The 28,000-nt window shown below is 39.0% G+C and overlaps 1 protein-coding gene across 1 annotated transcript; it reads right to left on the reverse strand.

Moving 5' to 3' along the window:
• Positions 1–205: 205 nt before the first annotated feature.
• Positions 206–28,000, reverse strand: hdac11 (histone deacetylase 11). Its single transcript, XM_042498559.1, has 11 exons — positions 27,834–28,000; positions 23,804–23,863; positions 22,163–22,311; positions 21,266–21,366; positions 18,910–19,030; positions 15,367–15,411; positions 13,397–13,473; positions 11,567–11,629; positions 5,119–5,215; positions 2,812–2,990; positions 206–878 (listed from the first exon to the last, which is right to left on the reverse strand). The coding sequence occupies exons 2-11, from the start codon at positions 23,836–23,838 to the stop codon at positions 633–635; spliced, it is 1,113 nt and encodes a 370-aa protein (XP_042354493.1). The 5' UTR covers positions 23,839–23,863; positions 27,834–28,000; the 3' UTR covers positions 206–632.

The raw sequence follows: 28,000 nt of genomic DNA on the forward strand, positions 1-28,000 counted from the left end.
TAACAATTACATTATTAAATAACATAAAACAGAGATTTATACTGGAAGCGCTAAAAAAAAATGCTGATTAGTAATAAAGAAGACATTATCTCCTGTTAACATCCCCATCAGATCATGTTTGACAGTTAGAGTTCTCATGCACAGCGATCTGGTGTTTCACCTCGACAGTCAGTGACTGGGACAAAGGACAGTTATATCCGCCATGTATCATTGACTCGTAATATATTATCTTTCATTATTACATTTCCTGAGAAAAAAGGAATACCTCTCTTTAAAGCACATATGGACATATATCAAACAAAAAACATCATTCTCCAACTGATGAAAGTTAAAAACTCTTTTGTGGCATTTAAGAACCCCTGAAATGGGCTGTGTTCAGGAGAGTGCCATTGTTTCTGTACAATTATCCAGGACATTCCCTTTGAGTCAACTTAAATACTTAAGATGTAAGATTTTACCAAAGTTGTTATCTGGTTGTTGTATAAGTGCAATCAAACACTGGGTGTCCCCTGTCATGACTTTCAAATCAACACTTCTGCGTGTGACAAAAGTGAGCTTACAGTGATGCCACTGCTGCAACACAGTCACTGCACTATAAATTACCTCATGTCTCAGCTGTGAGGATGAATACGTCAGACAGCAGTGAATGTTGATCCAACACATCCAGAGCTGCTGCGCATCATGCTGGTCCCCAGTGAAGAGGAGCCCTTCCTCTCCACAGCCTCTGCCCCGATCAGGCCCTGCCGCTGCAGGTTCAGGATTGAGTCAGCGATGATGCGGGCCGTTTTCTTCTGGTACCCCCCTGAAGTCACCATGAGTATGGGGATGCCCCGTCGCCTTGCAGCCCTGAACACGATCTCATCTCTCTTCACAATGCCCTGGCAGAGACAGACGAGAGGACAGCTGCTGTCAGTCCATTCAGATTAATAAGAGACGTGTTTGAATGTTGTTGGCTGCTGGCTGAAGCTTCTACAGAGTCTACACTTTCTGCCTCACCTGAGGAGGGAGAGAGGCCTGGAGGCAGCCTGACTCTTCCCATATCTGACTACTCCAGTGTGGAGTGGCAAACTTCTCAGGATGACACATGAGAGGAAAGGGACACATCCTGTTTGTCCAGCCACTGAGAGTGGAAACAGCTTGTGTCTAATCTTGGGGTGATATGGCTTTTAAGTAACATTGCTGTATTTTTTGGCTGTATCCCCATGCGTGATGCACATCTCGATATTTTTAAATCTCTTCTAAACTACTGTAAACTACTAAAATAAAAAAGTATTACATTAACTGCAGTTAAAATACAATGTAAAATGAAGTAGCAACTGCCAAATACTACAATTAAAGAAACTAAAGTTATAATAAAGTTTAATAAAATACTGCTATATTGAAGTTAAAGTACAGCTGTAGTAAGGTTAAATTAAGTGTTTTTATGATTAAATTAGGGCTGTCAGCATCAAAATGCTAATCGGGATGCTTTTAAGGTCAATACAAAACGCGCTACTTTTTAAAATGTTTTTAATCTTGTTAATCTCTTACTGACATTCCAGTCTTTAAGAGGCTGTGCAAGGCTGAGTTTTACAGCTGTAGTGATCATACTGGTATCACATAAAACTGGATGTGAGGAATCCAGTCTTATCAACCATGTCATACTGACTTCTCTGGGAGAGACCCATATAACCCTCTAAAGTGAGGATAAACATTGCTCAGGGGGGCTTTGACCTCTGACCTCAAGATATCTGAATGAAAATGGGTTCTATGGGTACCCATGAGTCTCAGTTTAAAAGACATGCCCACTTTTTTCCCAATGCCATTTTTTTGCTGTCATTTGATTCCTAATCAAGACAATTTGGTAAGAATTACTTCAACTTGTCAATGTGAACTTCAAAAACAAGTGATTAAAGAATGTGATTTAAAAATTCTGATATTAATCGTGATTAAAAAATTATTTGTTTGACAATCCTAAATTAAATTAGTTAAAGTGGAACCCTTCCCGGGCAGGAGGTGTTGCTGTTAACCTAAGGCTTCCAGTCAACAGTTTGATGTTAGCATTAGCAAAAAGTTAAACTGTTACTGCAGCACCTTTAACCATGAAGATTCATTCAGTTAGAGCTGAAAACAGTCTAACAGCTCTCCAGTTCAAAGATTTGCTGGTCACTCTTGTGCCACAAAATGTGACTAAATAGTTGTGAATGGAGCTCTGAAGATGAAAACACACACGCCTCACCTGCTTACACTAACGTTAGTTCCATTCATTAAGTTAGACTGTTACTGCAGTGGCGTTAAACATGATGATTTATTCTCTGTAAGCTGGAAACAAACTAAAAGCTCTCCAGTTAAGATATTAATAGTATTTTCAAGTTGCAGTGGTGCTCCATGGTCACAAAATGTGACTTAATAGTCACTTTCTGGAGTTCTAAGAGAGCCCCACCTTTTGTGTGTTTGTCTGAGAGGGAAAGAACCACATGGGAGAGCAAGGGAACCAAAATGCCGAAGCGAGTTTCATGCAAACGACATTTTGTGATAGACATTTTATATCGCTTGTGAAACAAGGTATGATACATTGAGTATATTTGATATATTACCCAACCCTACTATAGTCATCAAAAAAGTACACTTCATTGCAGTTGCATCTGACTGCATTGACTAATTGCATTGGTACAGGTGTACCTAATATTGTGACCACTGTGACACTTCTTCCAGCTCTCCACTGACATTTTATTGTATGAAGTGTGACCAGCTGTTCCGTCACTGCAGGCTGATCAATGCTCATATGTGAAATGTCTTTACAATGAATGTCCAACTGAGCACGTGCAGTACCTGCGGTGATATGGAGAGTCCCCCGAGGGGGTCCCCATCCAAGATGTCTGTCCCCGCATTGTAGATGATGATGTCGGGTCGCACCTCATTCAGTGCTCCTTCAGAGTGGAGCTCTACTTTCTGCAGGTACTCGGAGTCCTCAGTGCCCCAGTCCAGCTCCACCTTCCTCTTTATGGCTCCTGAAGACACAGAGACATGGAGATGCTCTGGGTGTCCACTCTCACAGTCATCAGGGAGCTACAGAGCGCAACTGCCATCACTAACAGTCCATATGAAACCAGCAGCAGTTATCCACAGGCCTCATCTCGACGTATGATCCGTTCTGCCTCTGCTCCTGACATCATCTTTGTCCTCTTTTTGATTCAGATGTTCATTCATGCTGCGTATTTCCTGTTTGATTTTTCTCCTCATCTCTCACTTTCTGTCCTATTGCGTCTTCCCACGAACTCATACTGAGTGCCTCCCCCTGATAGGTTTGATTTGTCTCTGCCTTGTCCTGCTGTCCCTTCACCTCCCGCTCAGAATCTCCCTTTACAATCAGTCACTCCTACAAACAGCAGTACACTTCGGTTTATTATTAGCGTCTCTCCCTGTGATTTTTTGAGCAGGGTTCTCATTGCTGGTTTGGTTTTCCTGGACTTTAGTATTCCTGGTAACTTTCTTCTACCCGTCACCTGCCTGCCTCTGGACCCCCTGAGGTTCAAAGCCAGTTGATCAATAAATTGTGCACATTTCCTGCCTGCCTCCTTATCAGTCTGTCCTGTGCTTAGGTCCAAATCTACACGTTGAAGCTCTGACAAATCCTGCTGCAGTATTCAATGCAAAAGGATTTCTTCCCGCACCGGCAGTTTAAATGCTTACAAAACCAATTTCTGTTGAATTGATGAATTCTTATGAAATGTTCAGCTAGGTAATTTGGTTTCTCTATCTATAGAATACTCAGATATGTAAATATGTGGCTGTGCTTTCATTAATTTGAATGATTATTTCCAATAATTAATCCAGATGATGAAAAAGGTTAATTGGAGACAATTAATTAGGAGTTTCAAAATTTAAACAGAATTAAGCTGCAAGCAGGAAAGAACAATGCAATAGCATGTGAAACAGATTTTGTGGGAGTTTTTTTTAGTTCTAGTCCTGCTGGTTTTCTAAGAAGACTTGAAAGAAAAAGTGTCACAGTTGTAAGCTTTGGTACCTGAGTAAGTATGAGGAAATAAATGTGTTTTTTTTAGCTTAAACAAGCCAGTATGTGCATTACTTTCAGGGGTAGAGACAATTTTAAAATATCTTGAACTGAATGTGTTGCAGTGCAGAAGATGGCTGATGGATGGAGAGAATTTGAAGAGTGATGTTTTGTCCACAGAGCATTGCTAGAATTTGGGACAAATGGTACCATGTGGTTGCTGTCAGATCAGCTTTAATATATTAACAGATTAATTTGTGTAAATCTGTGATGATAGTGTTGCATGGACTCCTGCATGACAGATTCCCCGCTGAGAGCTAGCAGAGTGCTTGGGAGTGCAGAAGGAAATCACAGCATCATTCAAATGGCATTGTGTGACACCAAGGGCCTGAACTCATTAATCATATTGTCCATGTACATAAATTGTGTTAAAACAGTGTTTAAGGTAAACATAAAATGTCATATTACTTATACATGTCAAAAATCATGTGAAAGATTTGTAGCTTTTTCCCTGTTTTTTAAACTTTTTTTAATATCCATCCATTGGAATGGATGGTGGATCTGAGTGTCGCTGGAAAATCAAATACTGTTTTAACAGGGAAATACTGTAATGATTACATTTTATAATGATACATTTATGTTATAATGCATCTTTTTGACTGTGTTCACAAAATATACATTTCTGGAGGATTTTCACACACTGTTTCTACTTGAGAAATTGAGGATATTTTAAGTCACAATGACAAAAATGAGAAACAATATCTATGTAATGGGTTTTAAAATATCACTTTATGTATTGATATTAGTTAATTATTCATGAAAGTATAATAATCTCACATTATTTGGTGAAAAAAACAAAAGTCTGTTAAAACCATTTATTGTCATTTTAACTATCAGGCCATTTCTGCATAAGGATTCTCCATCCATTGGAGTGGACAGAACCAAAAACCCAATACAATAAAGTATACTCATTAAAAGGACATTTGCTTATGAGTGCATTTAGAGTAAAAGTCCATTATGACAATATTTTTTGTGTTTGGAAAATAATTTCTGAATGGATTAAGCTTATCAAAATTCTACGAAAAAGCAAGTTTGAGAAGAAAATTAATGGTGCTTTTACTCACTTTTGGCATATCCATCCCCAGGATAGATGTAACGATTATACACATCCATGATGAACACTCGCCTGTCGTCCAAGAAATCACGCTCATATCCATTTCCCTATAACAGAGCCAAACCACAACTCTGATAAAAAATGTAAAAATAATAAAGCACTTAGATGCTGTGTCTGCTTCTTTAAACATTGTCCAACACTGGCAAAAAGTGAATCAAGAAATTGTTTTTTCACCCATGATGATGACTCGTTTATGTGTAATACAAAGTAGGCAATAGCTGGCAGAGTACAGAGTAACGGAGTAATGGAGACACGCTGTGCAGACTCACAGAACCACATCAAGGATACATAGTGTTGTCGGCTGTAGGTATTAAATGTTAAAAATACTCCATCACTTTTAATTTTCCTGTCTCCATTTGTCATCGGTGCCATTTTGTCTGGCTGCTGTCAGGAGGAGACTGTCACTGTGCCAAGTCTACTGCTCCTGGATGAAAGGATGGATGTATGGGACAAGCAGGAGCATAATGCCCAAGTGACTGTATAAGGCCTGTTCATCATTTGAATAAAAACTACAACTCTGAAGATATTGAAAGAGCATTTCAACATTTTGGGAAATTTTCGCTAACACCTTCTATGAAGACCACATCTATTATGCATTATGAAAGTATTCATAGAGAATTATAATGCTTTCATAATGCTTTATGAATACACTTATAAACACACGTAATGCTTATTGATGCACTATATCAACAGTTAGAAAACATTATAGATGTGACTTAAAATGATTTATAACCCAGGATTTCCATCGCTTGCATGTGCGCTGCGTTACCACTCTGCTGCAGTTTTGCTCCGTGCTCCCTTATCCGTCAATTCCCACCGGTTGCGTTTTGAGTCTGGCACCTTGTAGCACTGCCGGATCAGATGGAGTGGCGAGACCGAGAAGTTCCCACGGTAATTACAGAATCACGCGCATTATTACTTACAGAAGAAGAAGTAATAACTCTATTCACTCCGTGGATTAATTATAGTGATGTGGATTCACTCCCATTACTCCCAATAAATTGTTCCACGCCATTTCCTTTCTATGCAGGTCCTTATAAAAGCATGTGTTGTGTCATATATAATTATAAACACCTCCCAAATTAGCTTCTCCTTGTAAGTGTTGCTGGTAGTGACCTCCGAAAACCTCTGACCTGTTAATACAGGCCTGGATCCACTCATTGTGACGATCTGTTGATGTAGTTAAGTGAAATACGATCAGACGCAAACATGGAGTGTTTTATTCTGAAAAGTAACCGGATGTTTTAATGTTGTATCGCTGTCTGATTTCTCGTCTGCTTTGTGTTAAATTCGGCCTGGCTGAAGTGCGGATGACTCGAAAAATAGGCTACTACACTGACTGTTGGATTGTTGGATGGCATCAGGCGGGTCCAAATGCAACGCACACAGGCAGCGTCACTTGAGAGTGCGGCTGGATGGAACCGGTCGCGTGCCTATAAATTGCTGAAGGACAGCGTCAGGTTATAACCCTGCCGGGAACCACAAAATACAAGGAGCTAAGTGCACTTATGGGGCAGATGGGTGCGGAGGTGGATGGGTCCCACAAACAACTGACTTTAATATGGGAGTCTGTTTCCTGTGTGGTTGTGCATTTATTTTACTTTTTTCAACTCCTTACCATGTGCCTCTTTTGCCTAAACCAGGGATCGGCAAACTTTACTATCAAAAGAGCCATTTCTGGCCCAAAACAACAACAAAAAAATCTGTCTGGAGCTGCACGTAACACAACGCATATAGTCAATATAGCCTATCAATACTATTAATGGGTCTACATGAGCATTCATCACTATGTTTTACCACTATTTATTATTTTTGTTACATTAACTTTGCAGTGTTGGTGGTAAAAATTAAAAGCTCTATCCATGCACTGTTATTATTATCTCTATGCACTAATAACTTCTCCACTTTCCTCTGAGACTTCTCCTATCTTGGATTTGGAATCCATAGCTAGTCAGGCTTTTTTGATCCAGGACCGCCCACCATTTTTGAAATTTGGCAAAATTTAGCAGAAAAGGCACCAAGGCCACAGAAATATGATGCATATTTTAGTTAATGAAATACATTTTCATATTCTGTGTACAGGCTACATGTTTTTGCAATTGAAAAATTGAATGAAAACTTTTAAAAAATAATCGCAATTCATTTCCATATAATTTTTAGTCAGAGACACAGGAGCCACTTGATAGGGGCTCAAGAGCCGCATGTGGCTCTAGAGCCTCAGGTTGCCTACCCCTGGCCTAAACTTAACCATAGTGACAGTCTGTGCTGCTGTGTAAACTTAAGGATCACGCTGCGTCATCCCACCATGTGCACTTCATCAAGGTAACGGCATCCTGGAGCACAAACAGCTGACGCAGAAGAATATCTAAAATGTCATGAGCAGACACAGAGGGTCACTGACATAGAGGCACCATGTGATGAGCTGGGCTTCAAACAGGCCTTTCTTTCGGTCCTTTAAAAAAATTGAACTTTTAAAACATTAATAACTACTCTAAGGGTTATATTTAAGAGTGGATGTCCATTAAATGTATTTGACACATAAAATTACCACGTGGGTGCCTAATCACACACTCACTGTATATACTGTTGACAACAGACAGCTAGCAATACGCCTTAGCAGCAGAGCTCCAGCCTGCTTGTTATAAACTAAACCTAAAATTGATCATTACTGTTTTGTTGTTGACTGGGTAAATAAGCAACACAGCTGTCTAGCCCATAATCTCAATTTATGTAAGGACACAAGCATTTTAAGTGCCATGTTTCAGGGTTGTAATTAGAATTTTACTGCATATCCCCAGTATTTCTCTCTGCCCAATTATCTTGCTGAGAGGGGTACTTCAGGCCCATCTCCATGCAGATTTGTTCTTTGTTCCTCGTGAATTATTTACTCAGCATATGTACTGATCCCCTGTCTGTGTCAGAAGGTAAAGATGCAGCATTACCAATGAGCCGTGGCTCAAAATGAATAAAGGTATGTTCCTGGAAAATAGCCATGGACCTCTGAAGCCTTGAGACATCATCATTAAATTGAAAACACTAAGTAAGACTAAAATATTATAATCAGAGCAAAAATGTTGAGTCATTGTTTTCTAAAGTGAGCTCAATACTCTAACAGTGACCAGATAAAAAAGCGGTCTATTTACTAACACTGCAGATGTATATCTGTATACATCTGCAGTATATATGCCCAACTGAACTTCTGCTGATTTTCAGATGATGCTGGACTGTCAGGACATTTGTTGAAGTGCTGAGGAAAGTGCTTTCTGCTGCTAAAATTGGAGTACTTGAGAAGACACTTTTAGATCTGCTAGAGTGCATTCATCCTGCAAGAGGAAGTCTTTATGAGAGGAAATGCTACAACTCCAATTCAACTAAGGTTTGGACACTGTGTAAAACTTAGATAAAAACAGAATGCAATGGTTTGTAAATCCTTTTTGACCTATATTCAATAGAAAACAGTCCAAAGACAAGATACTCAATGTCAAAATGGACAAACTTCATTGTTTTGTTTTAAATATACACTTATTCTGTATTTGAAGCTTGCAACAAATTCCAAAAAGGTGGGTCAGCACCTTTTCTTTTAACAACACTCATTTAGGAACTGAAGACATCCATTGTTGAAGTTTTCAAAGTAATTTTTTTCCCATTCTTGCTTGATATATGACTTTAGTTGCTTAACAGTCCAGGCTCTCTGTTGCTACATTTTGCTCTTCTTAACACGCCACACATGCTTAGTGGGAGTTAGGTCTGGACTGCAGCAGGTCAGTTTGGTAGCTGCACTTATTTTCTATGAAGGCATGCTGTTGGAACATGTGTAGAATGTGTCTTATTGTCTTGCTGGAAAAAACAGGTAAGAAAAGATGTTGTTTGGATGGTAGCATATGTTGCTTCAAAACCTATGTGTACCTCAGTATCATGGTGCCTTTACAGGTATGCAAGTTACCCATGATGCCATGGGCACTAACACCACCCCATACAATCACAGCTGCTGGTTTTGAAATTTGAGCTGGTAACAATCTGGATGGTCCTTTTCTTCATTAGCCTTGAGGACACAACGTCTGTGATTTCTAAAAAACATCTGAAATATGGACTGGTCACCGCACACTTTTCCACTTTGTGCCAGTCAGTCTCAGATGAGCTCGGGTCCAGAGAAGTCGGCCTTGTTTCTGGAAGTTGTTGATTTGACTCCAGCACCCCCCTGAGCACACGACCACGTTTGGTGTCATACCGTCTTCTTAAGGTAGGCAAATGTTTTTATTATTTCTCCTGCGCAGCACATGCTCACTTGTTTGGTCTTGGTCAGTCAGTCACAATAATATGTGCTGCTGTCAGGCCCGATTTCACTGTCTTAGTACTGAACACCACTGGCAGAGAATTTTGTTGTGTGTAGGGTTGTTGAAACAAAAGCCATGATGCAGCCTTCCTGAGGCAACTGCATGGTTAAATCAGCTAATCTAATTTTATGATTGATTATAGCCTGTCATTTAGTAAGTTATGTTACCTTTGTTCTGTCACAGATTTGGTTGTGCTATGCTTTGCCTCCGATGACAGCAAGAAGAGGACGTATCATTTCTATAATGTCGAGAGTTGCGTCTTGGACTTTTGTGTTGATTTAATTAATTAAGTTAGTGTTTTCGGACGCTTGCCGTCTGGTAAATGGCTTGTTAGTATGAATAGCTATTGTATATTCAGTTTTTGTATTTGACTATAAGTAGGCCTAAACTGTGCATCTGTCCCTCCCATTTTGTTAGTGTGTGAGAGATAGATTTGAATGAGAGAAAGACAGAGAGAGAGAGAAGTTCTACTCACTAATATTTTTGGATGGTTGGTTGCCGTGTATTCACTTCATTCTGTAACAAAAATTTTAAACTGTCACTAGCGCTAACTGTTACAAGCATATGATTATTCTTGTATTCAGTTTTAATTTGTTTAATCTGTAACTCTGCATCTGTTATATGATGCTGTGCACAGTGCATGCTAGTTCAAGTGCTGTTACCCAGCTGCGTGTCAATCTACAATAAATTGTCTTCTGATTAGGAAAAACACCTGCTGCATTTCATGTGTGAACTGTCTGCATTTTGGTGTTCATATTTGCTGTCTGTTGTAGTGTAAATGCATTTAATATGACGCCATTATATGATCCATCCGCTCCCCCAACTACCCACATCCCTGTTGTTACCTGGCTTTCACTTTGCCTGGTGTAGTCTGAACTTACATTTGTAGATGCAGTGATGAGCTGTGTTTACTGACAATGGTTTTCCAGAATGTTTTCCTTTATACAATAATGTTGGTTTCCAATGCAGTGCAGCCTGAGGGGTCAAAGGTCAAAGACAATCAATTGGTTTTCAGCCTTGTCCCTTGTGTGCAGTTATTTTTCTGGATTCTCTGAATCTTTTAATGATATGGAGTGTAGATGGTAAAATCCTATATTCTTTGCAACAGTGTGTTGGGAAAGGTTTTGCTCAAACTCTTTGACTGTTTGCCCACACAGTTTTTCACGAAGTGACCAACTTTGCCTGTGAACAAGTGACCCTCCTGAGATTGCCCCTGTCATGCCCAATAATAATACTCTTGTCTTTTACAAGTAAACCTGTTCACTTGTGGGAGGTTCCAAACAGGAGTTTTTTGTTTGTTTGTTTTTTACTATTCCACAACTTTCTCAGTCTCTTTTGTTGCCCTGTCCCAAGTTCTGAAACATGTTACAGACATCAAATTCAGAATAAGTGCATACTTTACAAAAAACAGTTATGTTAATCATTTGAACATGAAACATCTTGTCTCTGGCTATATTCAATTGGATAATGGTCAGAAAATGCACATGCACCAGGTGTGTCTACAACAACAGGATCCTGTTTTACTGTTGACAAACTTATCCAATTTTTTGTATCAGTCGCATGCTAAAACTCATCCCTATCTGTGGGAGGAGATGGTGGTGATGGATTGGACATACGGAGCAGTTACATCCTCTTATCAGCAGTCAATGTTGGATTCAGAACATGGCAATGATGTTTTTCCTAACCTTTATCATGGTTATTTAGAGCACACTTAGGGCAGAGACGGCACAGCAGAACATCAGTGAAACTTCAATGTTAATTCTGTGAAGTCTAAAAGTTTGCTTCATCTACAAAAAGCTGCTCCTCTTATCATTAGATCTGATCTAAATTGTGGGAGAGTTGGCATTACTGCAGATATCTGGGTGAAAGTCCAGTGTTATCCAAAGCTGTTCCACACTCTGTTGCTGTTTGCAACTGCATTTCTTTTGGGATACATTCTACTGAATATGGCAGTAAGCGCCAATTGATTGGTGGTGTGGTAAAAGGGGGGTTATCTTGTCATCGATGTCAGCCCCTAAGCAGCGATGAGCATTGACACAGAGAGAGGTAATGTTATCGGCTCACCTGATGAGCATCCAGATCGATGATGGTCGCCCTGGAGATGCCTTCCAATCTTTCAAACAGAAACTGTGAAATTAATGGAAAAATGTTTGCTTTCTCTCTGAAGATGGCACAGTACAACTTATTTCCAGGGGATTTCAAAGTAAAACGTTTACAATATCAAATAGTTTTGATATGAAATTACATTTAAGCTGAAAAACCGGTTAACCTGGTTAAGCTCTTTTGGTAAGAAGCAGTTGAAAGTCTTTCTTTCTTTTATTTCTCTTGAACATAACCTTTTTAATAGCTGCATCTAAACACTTTACTCCCTCTGTTTTTATACTGTGTGTCTACATCAATTCTCATTTGTAAAGCATAATGGTGTACCTTTATCAGCCGCAGGATACTGAACATTTACACAAAAAGCTGTAAAGCAAAACCAGTTAACATCAGCAGCAACTGTGGCCAGAGCACGATGAGTGAGACCAGCTCCCACAACAGTTTCAGTGCTTTCTGACTCAGCTCATCTGTGGCTCTTTGCCCGCAGGCCACTGGATTCAATTAAAGTCGTCACAATTTAAAAAACATCAGTACAGACAATCTCATGCACTGGACAAGTAGCGTGTGCATTTGAACTCCGCTCAGGCAGACTCAGGGTGCACTAACTGTAGCCAGATTAGTGTTTGAAGTTTTAACGTTTTCGCTAAAGTGCATGTGCTTGGGAAGTACCGAGCATACAACTGCATAAATACGGCTTGGATTATACTGCACCAGTTGGTTAACACATGTTTTGATATAGGTTTGCTGTTGTTAAGTGCAGAACCTTATTACTTCAGTTCATGAAGAATGTTTGCTTTTTGGATTGTCCATTCACTGTGGATGTATTCAAGGCAACACAAGGTAAGTACTTGATAAACAAATGGTCATTTTGCAAAAACTTCTTCAAAAATTTCAAAACTAACAATCTTGCAAATTGTGACCCTGGAAGATTCCTTGTCACTGCAAAATCTGATTCTGTGGCTAAAAACTCTGTTGACTTCTGACACATTGTTTTTATATGTAAGAGAGTGTAACATTTCAGTATTTAAAAGGTAGTTTCAAAGTATTCTAGTGTATGTAGGTATTAATCACTTAAGATGCAGCATCGATTATTATAAATGCATGGAAATGATTACACTTTACTTAAAACCAACAATGAAACCTCATGATGAAGCAGAAATTGTTATAAATGCATCAATATGTACCTCACTTTACTCAACACATACGATGATAACTTATGATACTACATGGGTTGTTGATTTGTATAGGTGAGTAAAGGTATTTATAATGCATTCTAACCCCCTCAGTCAACCTCTAGTTTATAATTAATCAAGAGCATCCATAAGACACTTGCCACTCATAAATCATTGTAAGTCACATCTGTATTGTTTTATGACAATTGATATAGTGCATCAGTAGTGTGTTTATGAGTGCAATTATAATGCTTTATGAATGCATTATAATCCACTATGAATACCTTGATAATGCATTTTAGAAGTGGTCTTCAAATTGTTATCAGATTAATTTACTGTATTGCCTATTTCTCTACTCAGATGTTTTCAGAAACATCTGAGTTTAGTTATTGTTAGGTAGGCAGTGCTTCAGTTGACTGTTTCCGACATGGCAGCCAGCTCACAGAATATAGTGACAGTGTCAGTAAATATGACACAAAGTTATTTACATAAGTTTCTGACTGCAGCTTCAATTAAATAAAACATGTAACTGAATATTAAGTCACGCTTCTCCTTACATGAGATGGGAACACTGGCTCTCATGAGTGCAATAAGCAAACATTACGTAAAACATCAGTCTTACCTTGATGGTCAGAGTGATGTCGGCATAGGCACAGAAGCCCCCTCCCCTGTCGCTGGAGCAGTGATGGAAGCCTCCTCCTAGGAAACAAAAAATCCACTGGCTCAATGTCACTGCACATCTGACAGGTCCATTATTCTAAACCACCAAACTCATTTCAAATGGTCTGTTATTGACTTTATTACAGCTTAGTGACAACAATGGCTGTATTGACATTAGAATGGGACGGTTCAATTGCTACTAAAATACTTGACGAGCCACCATGCACAGGGATAAAAAATCTATATATATATATATATACACACACACACACACACACACACATATATGTATACATATATGTATATACACATACACACACACACACACATATATATACATATACATACACACACACATATATATATATATATATATATATATATATATATATATATAAAGATTGTGAAGAGATTTTTCTCAACAAATTGAGATGATGACCATGAATACAGGTTAAAAGTTAGAGTCCCCTCTGCCCTGCTTTGCTCATGTTCATTAAACTACAGTGAAGTGAACATTGTAATGAAGGCCAGTGAGGCCATGGCTAAAATCTTATTACCATTTATTGCCTGGCCTTATAAAACCTCTACATCCTCATTGTGTTGAGACAAACAGTATGAAGATGTCAGGCACACCCGAATAGCCTTTATATCTTTATCAAAATCCTGTTTATTGATGCAGATCAATCTTTTTCCAATTCATCAGCAGATGGTGTGAAGCAGCTGAGTAAGCAGGAGCTACAGAGTCAAAGTCTGATCCAGCTTTTTTGTTCCCTGCTTGGTGCAAACCATGGCCAGAGGAATTAAGTCATATTAATCAAGAATGACTTTCCAAATAGTGAACAACCTTCTGTGGAAAGGTTTAACTGCTAAGATCTGGCTCTGAAATCGTCTATCTACCCAAAAGCGGTGGTGTACTGGTTAACAATGAAAAATTTTAACGTTTTAACGTCACATTTCTTAACGTGCTTTACAAAAAAGCCTTTTGGACAATTAAGGCCACCATAATGGGTGCTTTGCTAATTTGCATGCATTTATGAGAATTAGTAATATGAGTAGACTTTTTTGGATTTTGACCCAATGAACCCCAAATTTGGAAGACAACCTTGGAGGACTGACTGTCACAATCTTTTAATAAATGAGCGAGATCGATCAAAAAACATGGCTGCCACCAATAAAAAAGTTTGTGCAAAGAGCGGGTTTAGAAAGAAATATACCCGTTCAAGTTGTTTGATCAGATCCTGATCATAGGTGCATTTTGTAAGATCTGACCATAATTTTATTTTAAAACATTCAATAGATGAACTAACCCCATCAACAAAGTGTGAAGAAGTAACACTTTTGACATTATGTCCAAAATGCCTGTGTATTGTACTGCAGAGATATCCACCGCTAAGCAGCCAAAGACGGGCTGTCCCTCCTGTATTAATACATCCTGGCCTGTATTAATACATCCTAATGTGCCACATGAGAGGAGGAAGAAGTTGAGTTGGACAGTGTTATATTGAAGTGTGTGTAAATAGTGCCTCCCCTCTGTTAATGCATAGTGTCCCCCATGATGGTCATGGTCGTGGCTAAGTAATCCTTGCTACAGTTAACTGTTGATGTGTGTGTGTTTATAACAAGTCAAGAGCATCCTTGCTACTTAGAAATCATTCTAAGTCAAATCTATAACAGTTTATGATTAATGACATAGTGCATCAGTAAGCATTATAAATGCATTATAATTCACTATGAATGCCGTCATAATGCATTATAGATGTGGTCTTCACAGAAAGTGTTAGCCAACGACGGCTGTAAAATAAAATGACTGAAAGACCCCCATGGAACATATTTCAGGCAGCAATTATATTTTCAAAAAAATAAATTCAGCAAAACGTTGGAGAATACAAGCATATTGTGTAGGTTGGTCACTGACATGACAAACTCACTCACCAACATTTATAGCCCATCCTCGCTCCACAGCCAGTTTTTTCCTGCCTGTGGAAGACAAAAATATTTCAGTTCAATTTTCGATATCAGCATAGAAAGAGGAATCAAAATAGATCCTTTACAAGTGAAACAGAAAATCACAGGGTTTTTTTTGAAGAAAAAGACCTTTTTCAAATAAACAATCAAACTTATTAAGTGGCTTTTGCATTCACCATAAGTCTTAAGTAAGAACAGAACCTGTGCACACAAAAGAGCACTCTTACACACATTCTGTGTGAACATGATTGTGCAAAGTAATAAGGTATTGCATTTTCTTCAATTCCATAGGATTTATAGTATAATAATGGAATAATTTTCATTATTTTCAAAAAATACATTACAAGCTAAAGACAACACGAACACAATTAGCATCAGTAATGTTAATGAGAATCATGCCATATAATAATTTAGTGATTGATTACACTAGAAAATATTACAGGCAGTTTGGACGTGCAGGACAACAAGTGATAAAGATAAAACAGTGTTACGACTTAGTTATTAATAATTTACAAAAATATTGTGTAAAGTTGTTCAACCTTACTCTCTCTTCCCCTCTCTCAGTCTGTTTCCCCTCTCTGTCTCTAACTTCATCTCTAAATTTAGCAGTTTGCAAGTAAGGTGGTTAATGCTTATTTTTATCTACCCATGCATCTTTTTGCGTTTTTTATTTCTACTCAATCTGATGGCTTATTTGGCATTCACTTTCTGCAGAAGCAGCACCACTTCAGAACACGTTTTTTTTATGTTTGGAGTCCGGTGCTCTACCCTCTGCAGACATTTGTTTAGGCATTAATTCTCTCAACTTTTCTGTGCATGCACACGGCCCTGCAGTCTCATGCCTGTTTTTGGTGATTTTCAGGGTGTTGACTTATGCTAATAACAATGAACTGACATACGCTTCCAACTTAAGAGGACAACGGGATTCACCTTTATAAGAACACAGGTGGGAAATTCTGGGATTTAAAAACACATCATGAATTTGACATTTACTTTTCTTTGGACCTTCCTTAAGAACAAATTTAAGAAAAAATATAAAAAAAGATACTGGTAAATGAAGCCAAAACTCTTTATGAAAATTGAATAAAAAGGTGATTTGTTCAAATGCTGCTTTTCAACACAGGGCACAGATGTGGGGTCTCATTATTAAACTGTTGCCTATGCACAAATGGCTCCTGAAAAAGACATTAGCCACCTCCCACACAAAAGTTGTGAACTTTAAAGACAAACTTGACAGGAGAATGTGCACACTGACAGAGAAACTCTGACCCAGGGGAGCAAACATTTTAGAGACCCAGATGGTGAGGTGCTGAACTAAAACCAGATTGTAGCAACTGAATGTGAAGCGTCTATGATATAAGTCACCTACAACAACATTATTCCTGCTTCATCAGGTACCTGCTCTGCTTTGAGCTCTTCCCCACCAACAAGAAAATGACTCATCCTGGCACCACACGTACATACACCTCATCCATTCGATAACAATTGCTATAAGAGAATAATCTAGTTTCATTTGGCTATTACAGGAGACTACTGTCAATCAAAATAGCACAAGTTACACTGTTATGGGCTTACAATGTATCACTTGCCTGTTTTGTACCAATAGAGTGGTTGTACCATGGAAATGGAAATTTCATTAAATTCCTTGTATCAAACTTGTATGAGAAAGTTGGTCCATTTGTCTTTGTATGTTGTCTGGCTCAGGAGTTATGAAAATTAGCATGTTTCACCATAAGCATTGACATCAATTCAAGACAACCGCCAAATAAAACCCATGGGCCATTATTTGACCTTGGCAACAAGAAGAATCCCTAACCCTTTAGGAACAAAGAAAATTGGCGGGTTCTATTTCAAGAACATAAGAAGGAAATAAGCAACTCTGCAAGAAATGATCTAAAAAAATTAGAAATTAGTAAACATTACAGGAAACGTGCAAAAAATCAGCAAAAAAGACAAGTGAAAAAAACACACTAAAAACACACAAGAAAATTACCTTTTAAATGATATATATATATATATATATATATATATATATATATATATATATTTGTGTAACATAAATTTAAATGTATAAGCATAACAAACAGATATACAGTTCTTTTTACTTTTCCCTGATTTTTAAAAACTGTATTTTTAACAGATTTCTAGTATTTTTCTCTAGATTTACATTTCCTCTCTTCCGTATTTTCAAAAGTAATCACACCAATTTGCTCATGTTATGCAGGAAAGTAATATGAGCTGCAAAAGTGAAAGTTAATTTGAACTTGACCTTTCACCTTACTTTATTTGCATTCTTTTCAGTGCTGTGCCCACAATTTTTGTTGCTTCCTTGCCTTCTCTTGGATGCCTGCTGCTTATGGTCTGACACCTGGTTACTGCCTTTCTATAAAGTGCTGACATCACCTGCGTGCTGTGCCCAGGACCGTCCAGAAGACAGCAAAATAAGAAGAAAATAAGGAAGGTAGAGTCTCTGCAGGTAAACACACTGGCCCTCATTTAACAATCCGACGAGAAAAACAGCACAGATCCAAGTGCAGAAATCATCTCACGATAAGATTCATGTGATTCATGAAACATTCTTATCTCGCTGATCACAGCGTACAAATGAGAAGCTGTTGATAGATGCAGGTGCAGAAAACAACTGTCATTAACATTTCCCTCCCACAATATATTGTGGGTTCAGAGGCCTCGCTGCAAGACATTACAACATGCAGAGGAGAAATACAGCTAAGAGGAGGAACTTCTTTGAGCTGGAAACGGAAACACTGAAATCCCAGGTTCAGTTTATCAAACTGATTCTGTTTGCAGCCCGAAAAGTTTCATTTGTTGAAGTCTAAAAAAAATGCCGTGTGGAAAGAAATCAGTGCTGCAGTCAAAAGGGTTATAATGGACAATATTTAAATTATACATCCATTACATGTACCAATCTACAGCCTACATATATAATAATAATATTCTGTTATATATTATGTAATATTGATATTATTGGAATATTCATATTAAAGCTCTACATTGACATAGACTGAGGAGCATGTGGCTGCGCTTTCCAGCTGCAAAAAAAAAATTAAAAAATGAATCACCGAGACTACTACATTGTTGCAAGGTTCATTTTAAATAATAATTCACTGATACATTAAATATGAACATGCTTTTGCTTATCAGTGTTATAAAAAAAATATTTAGAGCTGGGCAGCAGTGGTGTTCAACCTGAGGTTAGTCTGCAGTCTGTGTTGTGACAGACAAAGCACGTCTATGTGCCGATTATACATTTATAAGTCATTAATGGCTGCAAATGATTAGATGTCAGTTAGAATATGGTCTAATAACAATTCTCCAACTCAGCCAGATTGTCTCCGCTGCACTGCAAGTCTGACTGACTCAAATGAGTGTACATGAGCTGAGAACTTATCGAAGCCTCCGCTCACATCCACACTGATAAATGTTTTCAGGGAGATTCTGCAGGATGTACCATTAATATAACCAGCTACAAACATTAAGAGACATGAATACATACCATTATTGTTCCTCCAGTCTGTGTCCGCAAAGGCCTCAACACTTTCCGCTGCACCAGGAAATTAGGCAGAAACAGGAGAGGAGGGATTTCTGTGATGGTTGCCACCACCAGAGACCACTGATGTGAAAAAGAGCACTGTTAGTCACAGTATACAGAGAGCTTTCCTGTGCTATGACTCCCCCTCCCTCAAACTAAAATTACTACCATAAGGTTGTATGCCATCAGTCAAGCAACACATGCAGTTTACATCCATGTCTGTGAAAACATGGATGCTTCACACACATCTTCCCCCTGGCAGCACAGGAGATCTCTACAGTCACCAGTTTACGGATCAGTGTCACCAGTTCAGTACCTGACTCTCTTCAGTACCTGACCTGTCTCCCCCTCTGTTTCTGAGATATGATGTTGAGTAATGGCCTGAAAAGTATTTTTGCATAAGATTATGATGTCACAGTGAAGCTGACCATTGACCTCTTGGTTATAAAATGTCAGAACTTCCTCATTATATCCTATTAGACATTTGTATGTAATTTTGTTTTAATTAGCAGGTATGGCCTAAAACATGTTTGAGGTGACAGGGACCTGGACCTTTAAACTTTGATCAAATTTTGATCAGTTCATTCTTGAGTCCAGTGGACATTTGTGCCAAATTTGAGGAAACTCTCTTCTTGAGATATCGAGATATCAAGAGAATGAGACGGATGCAAGGTCAGCGTATCCTTGACCTTTGACCACCAAAATCGAATAAGTTCATCATCTAGTGAATGTTTGCGCCAAATGATTCCGTCAATACATTCTTGAGATACTGTGTTCACAAGAATGAAACTACTGTTACTACAACTATCACAGTGACCTTGGCCTTGACCACCAAAATCTAATCAGTTCATTCTTGAGTCCAAGTAGACGATTGTGCTAAATTTGAAGAAATTACCTTAGGGTGCTTTTTAAAATATTGCATTCATAAGAATGGGATAGACAGGTGGAGGGACAGAAACCTAAAATAACATAATGCCTCGGGCCTCCTTGGAGGCATAACAAAACCACAGATTGACCTCTGCTGACTGAAAAGCATAATAAGCCAAACAGGAACTTAAAAAACACATATTATGTGTCAGTGTGTTCCCATCATGGTTTGGATATAAAATTGTACTAAAGCTGACTAAAGAAAGACATTAATGTTGCCAGTGAGCTCAGGCTTAAGCCTTGACTCTCATATGAGAACAGAACAGCACAGAAGAGAGTACATTAACAGCAGAGTACTGAGGTAGCGCTCATGAGCCCTCCAACATTTGCTGTGTGTGTAGCAGAGGCGAGAGAGAATAAACACAAAGTCCTTGAACATATGCTACTGTTATCAGCTGTAGTTTTCCTGCAGCAGACTCCTTTTTGAGAGATTTACAACCACATCTCAGAATGTTTGCATCACTGACTGGATGGCAAATTGACACACACAACTGAACTGCAGCTTTGAGATGAAATAGAGCTGTTAAAATTATTACTAAGCAGGTTTCCATTACAGATTTGTGCAAAACTTAAGTGTTTTTTCAAAATGTCAATAAAACACAATTGCAAGATGGTCACTGTATTTGTCTCCCTCATGTTTGCTTGGAGTTTGTGATAAATACTGATAAGTACTAGTTGCTGCCCTAATTTCTTTGCCTCGTTTAAGTCTTAAATCTTGGTCTATTCCTCTGTCCACACATACTGCATCATGTTATTTAGAATGTCATGTGACTCTGTTGTATATCATCTGACCTTTAAAGTGAAAAAAAGTATTTCCATTCAGTTCTGAAAAATGTTGCTTTTTCAAATCCTCTGAAATACCCCCTCATGTGAGCTTAAAAACTTTTTTTCAAAATTAACATGTTTCCATTAGGCTTATTTTTACATTCACAGTTTCAGTTTGTACAATATGAGGGTTGATGGAAACCCGCCTACTGACTCAAAGGACTCAAAGAGGTGCTGAATATTCTTGACATGACTGAGTTGAAAGCAGTATATGTCCCCTGTGGAATAATCCACAGCATGTTGATGAGAACTCTGTTCTGTTATGTCACCTCCTGCACTGCAGCATTAGGAGGACATTTTCAAATAGAGGAAACATTTAGCAGAAAAAATCCCGGACAATAAACTCTCCACTGATGCTGTTATTCATGTAAACAGTAACATTTGATTTTACTAACAAATTACTTTCATTTCTGATGGAGCCCTCAGCTCCACACTGCTGCAGAGTCATGCATGTTATACACAGAGGAGATGTAGAAGAAGTGAAGTAAAGAAGAGCTGTGGTGAACATGCTGCTGTAATGAGAGATGCACTACAGACAGCAGTGTTGAGGAAAAACACAGCTACCTTTAATCTGTTGAGATAGCGTTTAGAGTGAACCACCAGCAGATCCTCTTCAGTAGCCTCTTGGGCTTCCACGATGTTTCCATCAGTGATGAACTGCTCCTCTGACACAAAGACATCGTTTGATTAGAGTCAAATATGTCCAACATACTTGAGACTGGAAATATCATGTTGTTGTTACATGAAAAAAAAGTTGGAGATTTTATAAATATAAATAACCTAAGTTCTCTGTGTTCGTATAAACACCATATCCTGGACATGATCATAGCCAGGATAAGCCTCATAAACAGATTATTCATGTCTATAACTGCATTTATTTTGTGTACCAATAATTTATATTTTTATGATGATATTCAAAGTAATTCAGTAACTACTGCAATATCTTGATGTTGAGATTATGGTGCAAAACTTGAGCATGATATTGGCCATAAAAACCACACTAGTTAAAATTTGAAGAATCATCTACCCCTTCTTCAAGTATTGCAAAGACACACTTTAAAAATCCAAGGTTCTCCTTAGTCAGCAGATGCTCACTTCTTTATTTTGCACTCTTCTGAAACTTTGATTTTGTGGAGTCATTAAGCTGCATTTGGCACTTTCTATAACAAAGACAATCTGTGGTGCTGTGACAACAACTTTGTGTGAAGTGGTGCCAGTTAGCCACTGACAGTTTTCTCTTGGCCTTGAACTCTGTGCGGCCTCGACCGTACCGGCACACTCACACAGATAGTCTCCTCTAATTATCTGTGCTCCATTGCTCTGCCTTTCCCCTCTCATGCAGCTACATCTCACCTCCCACTCTTTCCTCTTTGTTCCCCACCTCTCTGATCCACTCTGAGTGATTTCACGTATGTCAGCTCTGGAAGACGTCATCCCCATCTGCTACGCTGTTCCTCTTACCTTTTAAGAAGTGAATGACTTTCCCCCACTTCCCTGCATCAAACGGGTGAAGCTTTTCCAGGCCCATGAAGGTGATGTTGTAGTCTGGGTGGTAAACAATGGGCAGACATGTTCGAGGGATGCTGCTGTACAATTCAGTGTGGTGAGAGCTAAAAAAAAAGTTTTAAAAAAATGCTGTTCAGTTCATCACAGCTGCATTATACTTACATGGAGTGACTTCTCCAGTGGCTTAACCCTTTGAAACCTGGATCAACATCAGTTTTCTTGCGCTGCATTCAGATGCCTTTCACAAGCATTTAAACCTTTGAAATGTGAGCACATCGGTTTAATTTTTTGGGGGGTCAGTCAGTCATTTTCTGTAACCGCTTGTCCTCGTAAGGGTCACGGGGGGGCTGGAGCCAATCCCAGCTGTCATCGGGCGTAAGGCGGGGTACAGACTATCACCAGACTATCGCAGGGCCGACACATATAGACAGACAACCACACACGCTCACAGTCACACCTAAGGGCAATTTAGAGTCACCAATCAACCTGAGCTGCATGTCTTTGGACTGTGGGAGGAAGCCGGAGACCCCCGAGAGAACCCACGCAGACACGGGGAGAACATGCAAACTCTGCACAGAAGGGCCCCTGCCCATGGACCGAACCCCGTTCCAACCGGGTTTTGACCAGGGACCCTCTCGCTGTGAAGCAACAGTGCTAACCACGACGCCACCGTGCCACCCGTCACAGTTACATGTAGGAATACAAAAAGACACATTATAGCTTTACTGGCAGCTAAAGCTAAACGTTGCATTTTATAAAAAATGTATTCACACTTTTTCAGCTTTGAATAAAACCTTATTTAATATTTTAATATTGAGCCCATTTTTTGGGGTGGAGAGAGAAGGGATGACAAGCACCAAAGGCACGAGGTTGGAATCGACCCAAAGCTTCTGCTGCGAGGACACAGCCTTAGTACATGAGGCTTTACCAACTGAGCTATTGGGCGCCCAATGCTCCTTTGATTTCTGTCAAAAACATTTTTAAAAAAACCTCAGCAACCTGGCATAAAATATCTCAGAAATTGCTAAAAACAGTGAAAATGATCTGAAAGTTAGCTGTAAAAGATTAAAATAATCATTAGAAAATTAACCATATCTAGGGAAAATATCAAGAAAACCATATTTATCTCTCCTTGCAACCCAGGAGGCTGTGGAAGGAAGAAAGCAGAGCAAAGCTGCTAGTTATGCTAGTTATTGTGAAGAAAAACTTCTGTGATTTGTAAACATCTGAAAATGTTGTACCTATCCTGCTGTCACGAATAAAAACAGTTGGGAAAAAAAAGTATATTTAAAACTACTATAATTATATATTTAAAATCAGGTTACAGAAAAAAAAATACATGTTTATTTTTATTTTTTTGTTAATTATTATTCCATCACTTCTTTCAGGTCATTTCCCCCATTTGTGTTTTACTTTTCTTTTTCTTTTTTGTACAAATTTCAGGTAATTTTCTGGTGGAACTTTTTTTTTGAGGATTTTTGGGCCATTACATATTCAGTTACTCATAGCCCTTTTCCATGATTTTGTGAGAAATCAAGCCAATTTGCTCTGGAGTGTCATGATTCTCAGAAGTGGCATGTTGTTTGTGTTGCTCACCTCTCTTTCCCTTCATTATCTTCTTTGTGAGACATGTTTTTCAGGCATTGCTTCTTTCATCTGTGGGCAAAAAAAAAAAATTACTGACAGACACATGAATTCACTGACCTGCAGGTCAAACTACTGTAAATGTTAACAGTAACATGAATAACATTTATTATTAATAATATTTTTGAAATGCTGTAATTTTCCAATGTGTAGCAAATACATTGTGCCCACGTTACTGCATAAGAATGGGGGATAATAATAAATTCTGTTGTACAAAAAGTAGTTCTGACCAAGAAATCTGATTGGTCCACAAGACTTTTTAGAATGTGTTCAAACATGCATTACAGCACACCTGCCTCAGTACTAGGACAATTACTCCCCTGTTTCCGAATAATAGCTCCAGAAGACATGCAATTATTACTGCAATTATACAAGTAGGAGGCAGCAGCACGTATATCATTGCCACTATTTTCATAACTAACTCTCATTAATGTAAATAAGGCTGAACAAATACAAATTAACAGCCACCTCACGAATGGTGTAAACTATAAACTAACATAAAGACGGCATTAATCAGCATAAACCACCATATTCTGCACAGATATGTACAAACACACAACAAAAAAGTGGCATTTGTGTGTATGACATGAAAACAGCACACTTATCTGCAAACTAAAAACCACTTAGTTGTGATCTAGGCAAGATGGTAAATATAGGGCTAAGTCATTGGGACGGCAGTGAAATGTGAAAGGCTAAACGCCATCAAGAAGCAGAATATTTCAGTAGATAACAAGATTTTAGGAATTTTGGAAATGATGATACCTCCATCTTTTTTCATTTATTGTGACTTTTGGGCTTTACCTTGCTCTCGAGTTATTGGAAATGTTTGTCATCCTCTGGCATCCCTTCATCTGTGCCGTGACACGGAGCTACTAGCTTAAAATACAGGTAAAGTTTGTGGGTGTAATTGCTAAATTTGGTCCGCCGATATCTTAGTTGTACCAAAACTGAGCAAGCTGAGCATTTCTGTGTTATTTAGTTTGGGAAACTCCACGATCTCTTGAAAGTAGACTATATGCACGAGTTGGCCAGCAGACTGAGGAGGGACTAGAAAATGTGTCTGTTGCTAGTTTGCTGCTAAGGTCAGACCTACTCGCTGGAGTAGTGAACCACATTTCATTTCATTTAGGATTCTACTGACATGACTCATTGTTTTCCAGGAATTAGTCAGACTTAGTGTGTTTCCATGGAAATGGAGATAACAGTCTCTAAAAGCTTTTTATTTTGAGAGCTGGTAATAGTTGTATAATCACAAATATTACACTCAAGGATGTGCTCAAACGTCATTTGAGCACTTCAGTGATGCTTGCGGACCTCGGCGCAACATGCACAAGCACCTCGGCCCTGACCGCATCACTGTTATGCTCAAATAATGTTTGAGCACACCACATGGGTGTATTATAGTGAAGTCGGCACACCCTCTCGTGTAATATTCATGGATGTACTATAAGGAAGTGATAATATTAGACTCGTTCGATCCTACCCAGTTCACCGGCGATCGAAAAGCAATGCATGCCAATTAGATTTGTGACCGACCCTAGCCCATGGAGTCCCTGCCCACACGGCTGTATCCAGATTTATAATAAATCCATGGCTTCATGCGCCACTGAGCAGCTCTCATAGCAATGAACTAGGCCCCGCCCCCACGGCTGTATCCAGATTTATAATAGATCCATGGCTCAGTGACGTATGAAGCAGAGAACAAACTCTTTTTCTGGGTTTGGAAAAGTGTAAAATACCTGGATCTACTGGCCCATAGAGCATGCGTAGTAGTGATTAATGACAGCCGAACGTGCCCGTGTGCGGCCGATTATACCCAAGCACTGACTCCGAAGTGAACAGCGCTCGTTCATGAGCATTCCTCTCGTAGTAGCTTAGCTTATTAGCAACAGCTGCTGACAGCGGTTTTAATATTTACGTGATAATCAGATAATGGTATATCTGTCTCTACACACACACACACACACACACACACACACACACACTCAAATATACATACAACTTATCAGGAAAACATATCGTAATCATGACCGGAGAAATTAAATTAACAGAATCAAAAAGTGTTGTGCCCACAAAAATGTAATAAAGGTGATACCTTGTAACATTGCCCCGTGTATTATTACTTAGCTCAACTTTACATTAATACTACCTTCAGTTCCGTGTAATAACTGTCACTAGTGCTCTGCGCTGCTTCCTGATAACCAGTTGTTTGAATACAGACCGTAGACTGTATATACAGTTTATGATACAGACACGGTATGACGTCCATATTACAGGCTTTACAGCCAACAGCATATGGATGTGTTGTAAAATGGTCAAAATGATGAATTATGATTTAAAAATATCCATTACTACAGCTGGCATGAAGTCTGTGTTGTGTCGGGGACTCCAAGAGTTACATGCGCGTGCAAGTGGTGGAGTCCCGCGTGTCACATGCGCGTTCATTTTATGTCTGGAGAAATATCTATATATTCAGAAAATGGCGCATTTTACGTCTTTAGGACTTAATATTTTTAATAATGCTATTAAAAATGCATTCTGAAAAGTCAACATTAAATTTAAAAAAAAAATATCCAGTGATTTAAGGAGGTCTCTTTCCCAATGTTAAGCAAATGGGGGAAAGTCTTTCTGGGCCGGTGTGCATCATGTGACGGTGCAATTCCTCTTTCAGCCACTATGTAAATTTTGCTTCAGAGCATGGCACACTTCCTGGGGGCCTGCCCTAGCCCAACCAGCCCAACTTTCCCTGACTTCATGCAAAAGAGGACGGCAATAATTTCACGATTTTGAGGTGGCCACAGATTGTAGAGCCAGTCTTCAGCAGTCGGCGGAAAGCAACTGTGTCACCTGGCTCTCAGCTGATTGGTTCAAATGACTCATTATTATGACATGTCAGATAAACTTTTTATTTTTGTTGAATTTCAGAGATTTGGAACTGATTTGTCTTATTTGAAGGTTTATCTTGTTAACAGAGTGCATGTTGTGACTTATGATAGTGTTTTGCAGTCACAAAGACTAAATAAATTCATCATAAACTATACAAAGTCTATTGTATAGTGTTTTAATTATTTTGAAGAAGGAAGGAAAAGAAGGATTAGTAGTCTAAGTCAGTAGTCTAGTCTAAGCATCAGTAGTCTAAGTGTGATGTGAGGATTCTGAAAATAACACGTTTACAGATGTGAGGCCCTGACCATGGGCTGTCTGACTGATCTGAGAGCTGTAATGATGGTTTTAATATATTGATGCAGTTTGAGGGTGACAGAACCTCTCAGCAGATTTATAAACAGCACAAAATGACATAATGCTGATATAAATAAGGAATTCATGTAAATGAAGGCTGAACCATGAACAGAAATCACAATTCTACTGTATAATATTTGAAATATTAACATTGTCTTTCATTACAATAACTGGAGACTGTAAACAGACTGATAAACAGATCTGATAAAATCTGAATGAAAAGGAATCCAATCTATGAGGATGTGGGAGCTTCGGTGACTTCTTGTACAGACTGGAGGATGCTGGAAAAGTCAGACAATTGTCCGACTTGTTTGCAGCTTTTTGTCACCGCCCCCCACCACCCTCACGTCCGCTGTCCAGGCGAGGCGCAGTTCAGCTTGAACCATGGATGTATTATAGTGAACGAACGAACCTATTGCTTAATTCAAGAGGCCAATTTCTCGCGCATGCGCAATGACGTATATATGTTTCAAAGACGCAACCGGACAAGGAAGCGTGTGAACCGACAAAAGCATACATAGACAGACACACACACACACACACAAACACACGCGCGCGCGCGCACACACACACATAGACATACACACACAGCTTCCAAACGTGTGTGCACGTGGCTCTGCTCAAGTTTATGTCAAAGACAAAAGCCACAGTGTGTGTGACACAGTATGGTTGATGGACGGACAGGGAGGTCTGGGAGGGTTTCAGCAGTCAACACAGTCCAGCAGCAGCCGATGGGACTCACCTGTCAGTGTATGAAGAATAACGCTGCTAAGCCAGCAGCTGCAGGAAGCTCTGAGAGTTTGTCCCTCAGGGTTTATTCTGGTTTATTGAAATTCCTGCTCACAGAGAGAAACCCTGTTTTTCCGGTGCCGTTTCTTGACAGGATTCTTTATCCGTCTAGCTTGCGAA

This window comes from Plectropomus leopardus, chromosome 2 (genome assembly GCF_008729295.1).
Source record: "Plectropomus leopardus isolate mb chromosome 2, YSFRI_Pleo_2.0, whole genome shotgun sequence".
NCBI classification, from domain to species: Eukaryota; Metazoa; Chordata; class Actinopteri; order Perciformes; family Serranidae; genus Plectropomus; species Plectropomus leopardus.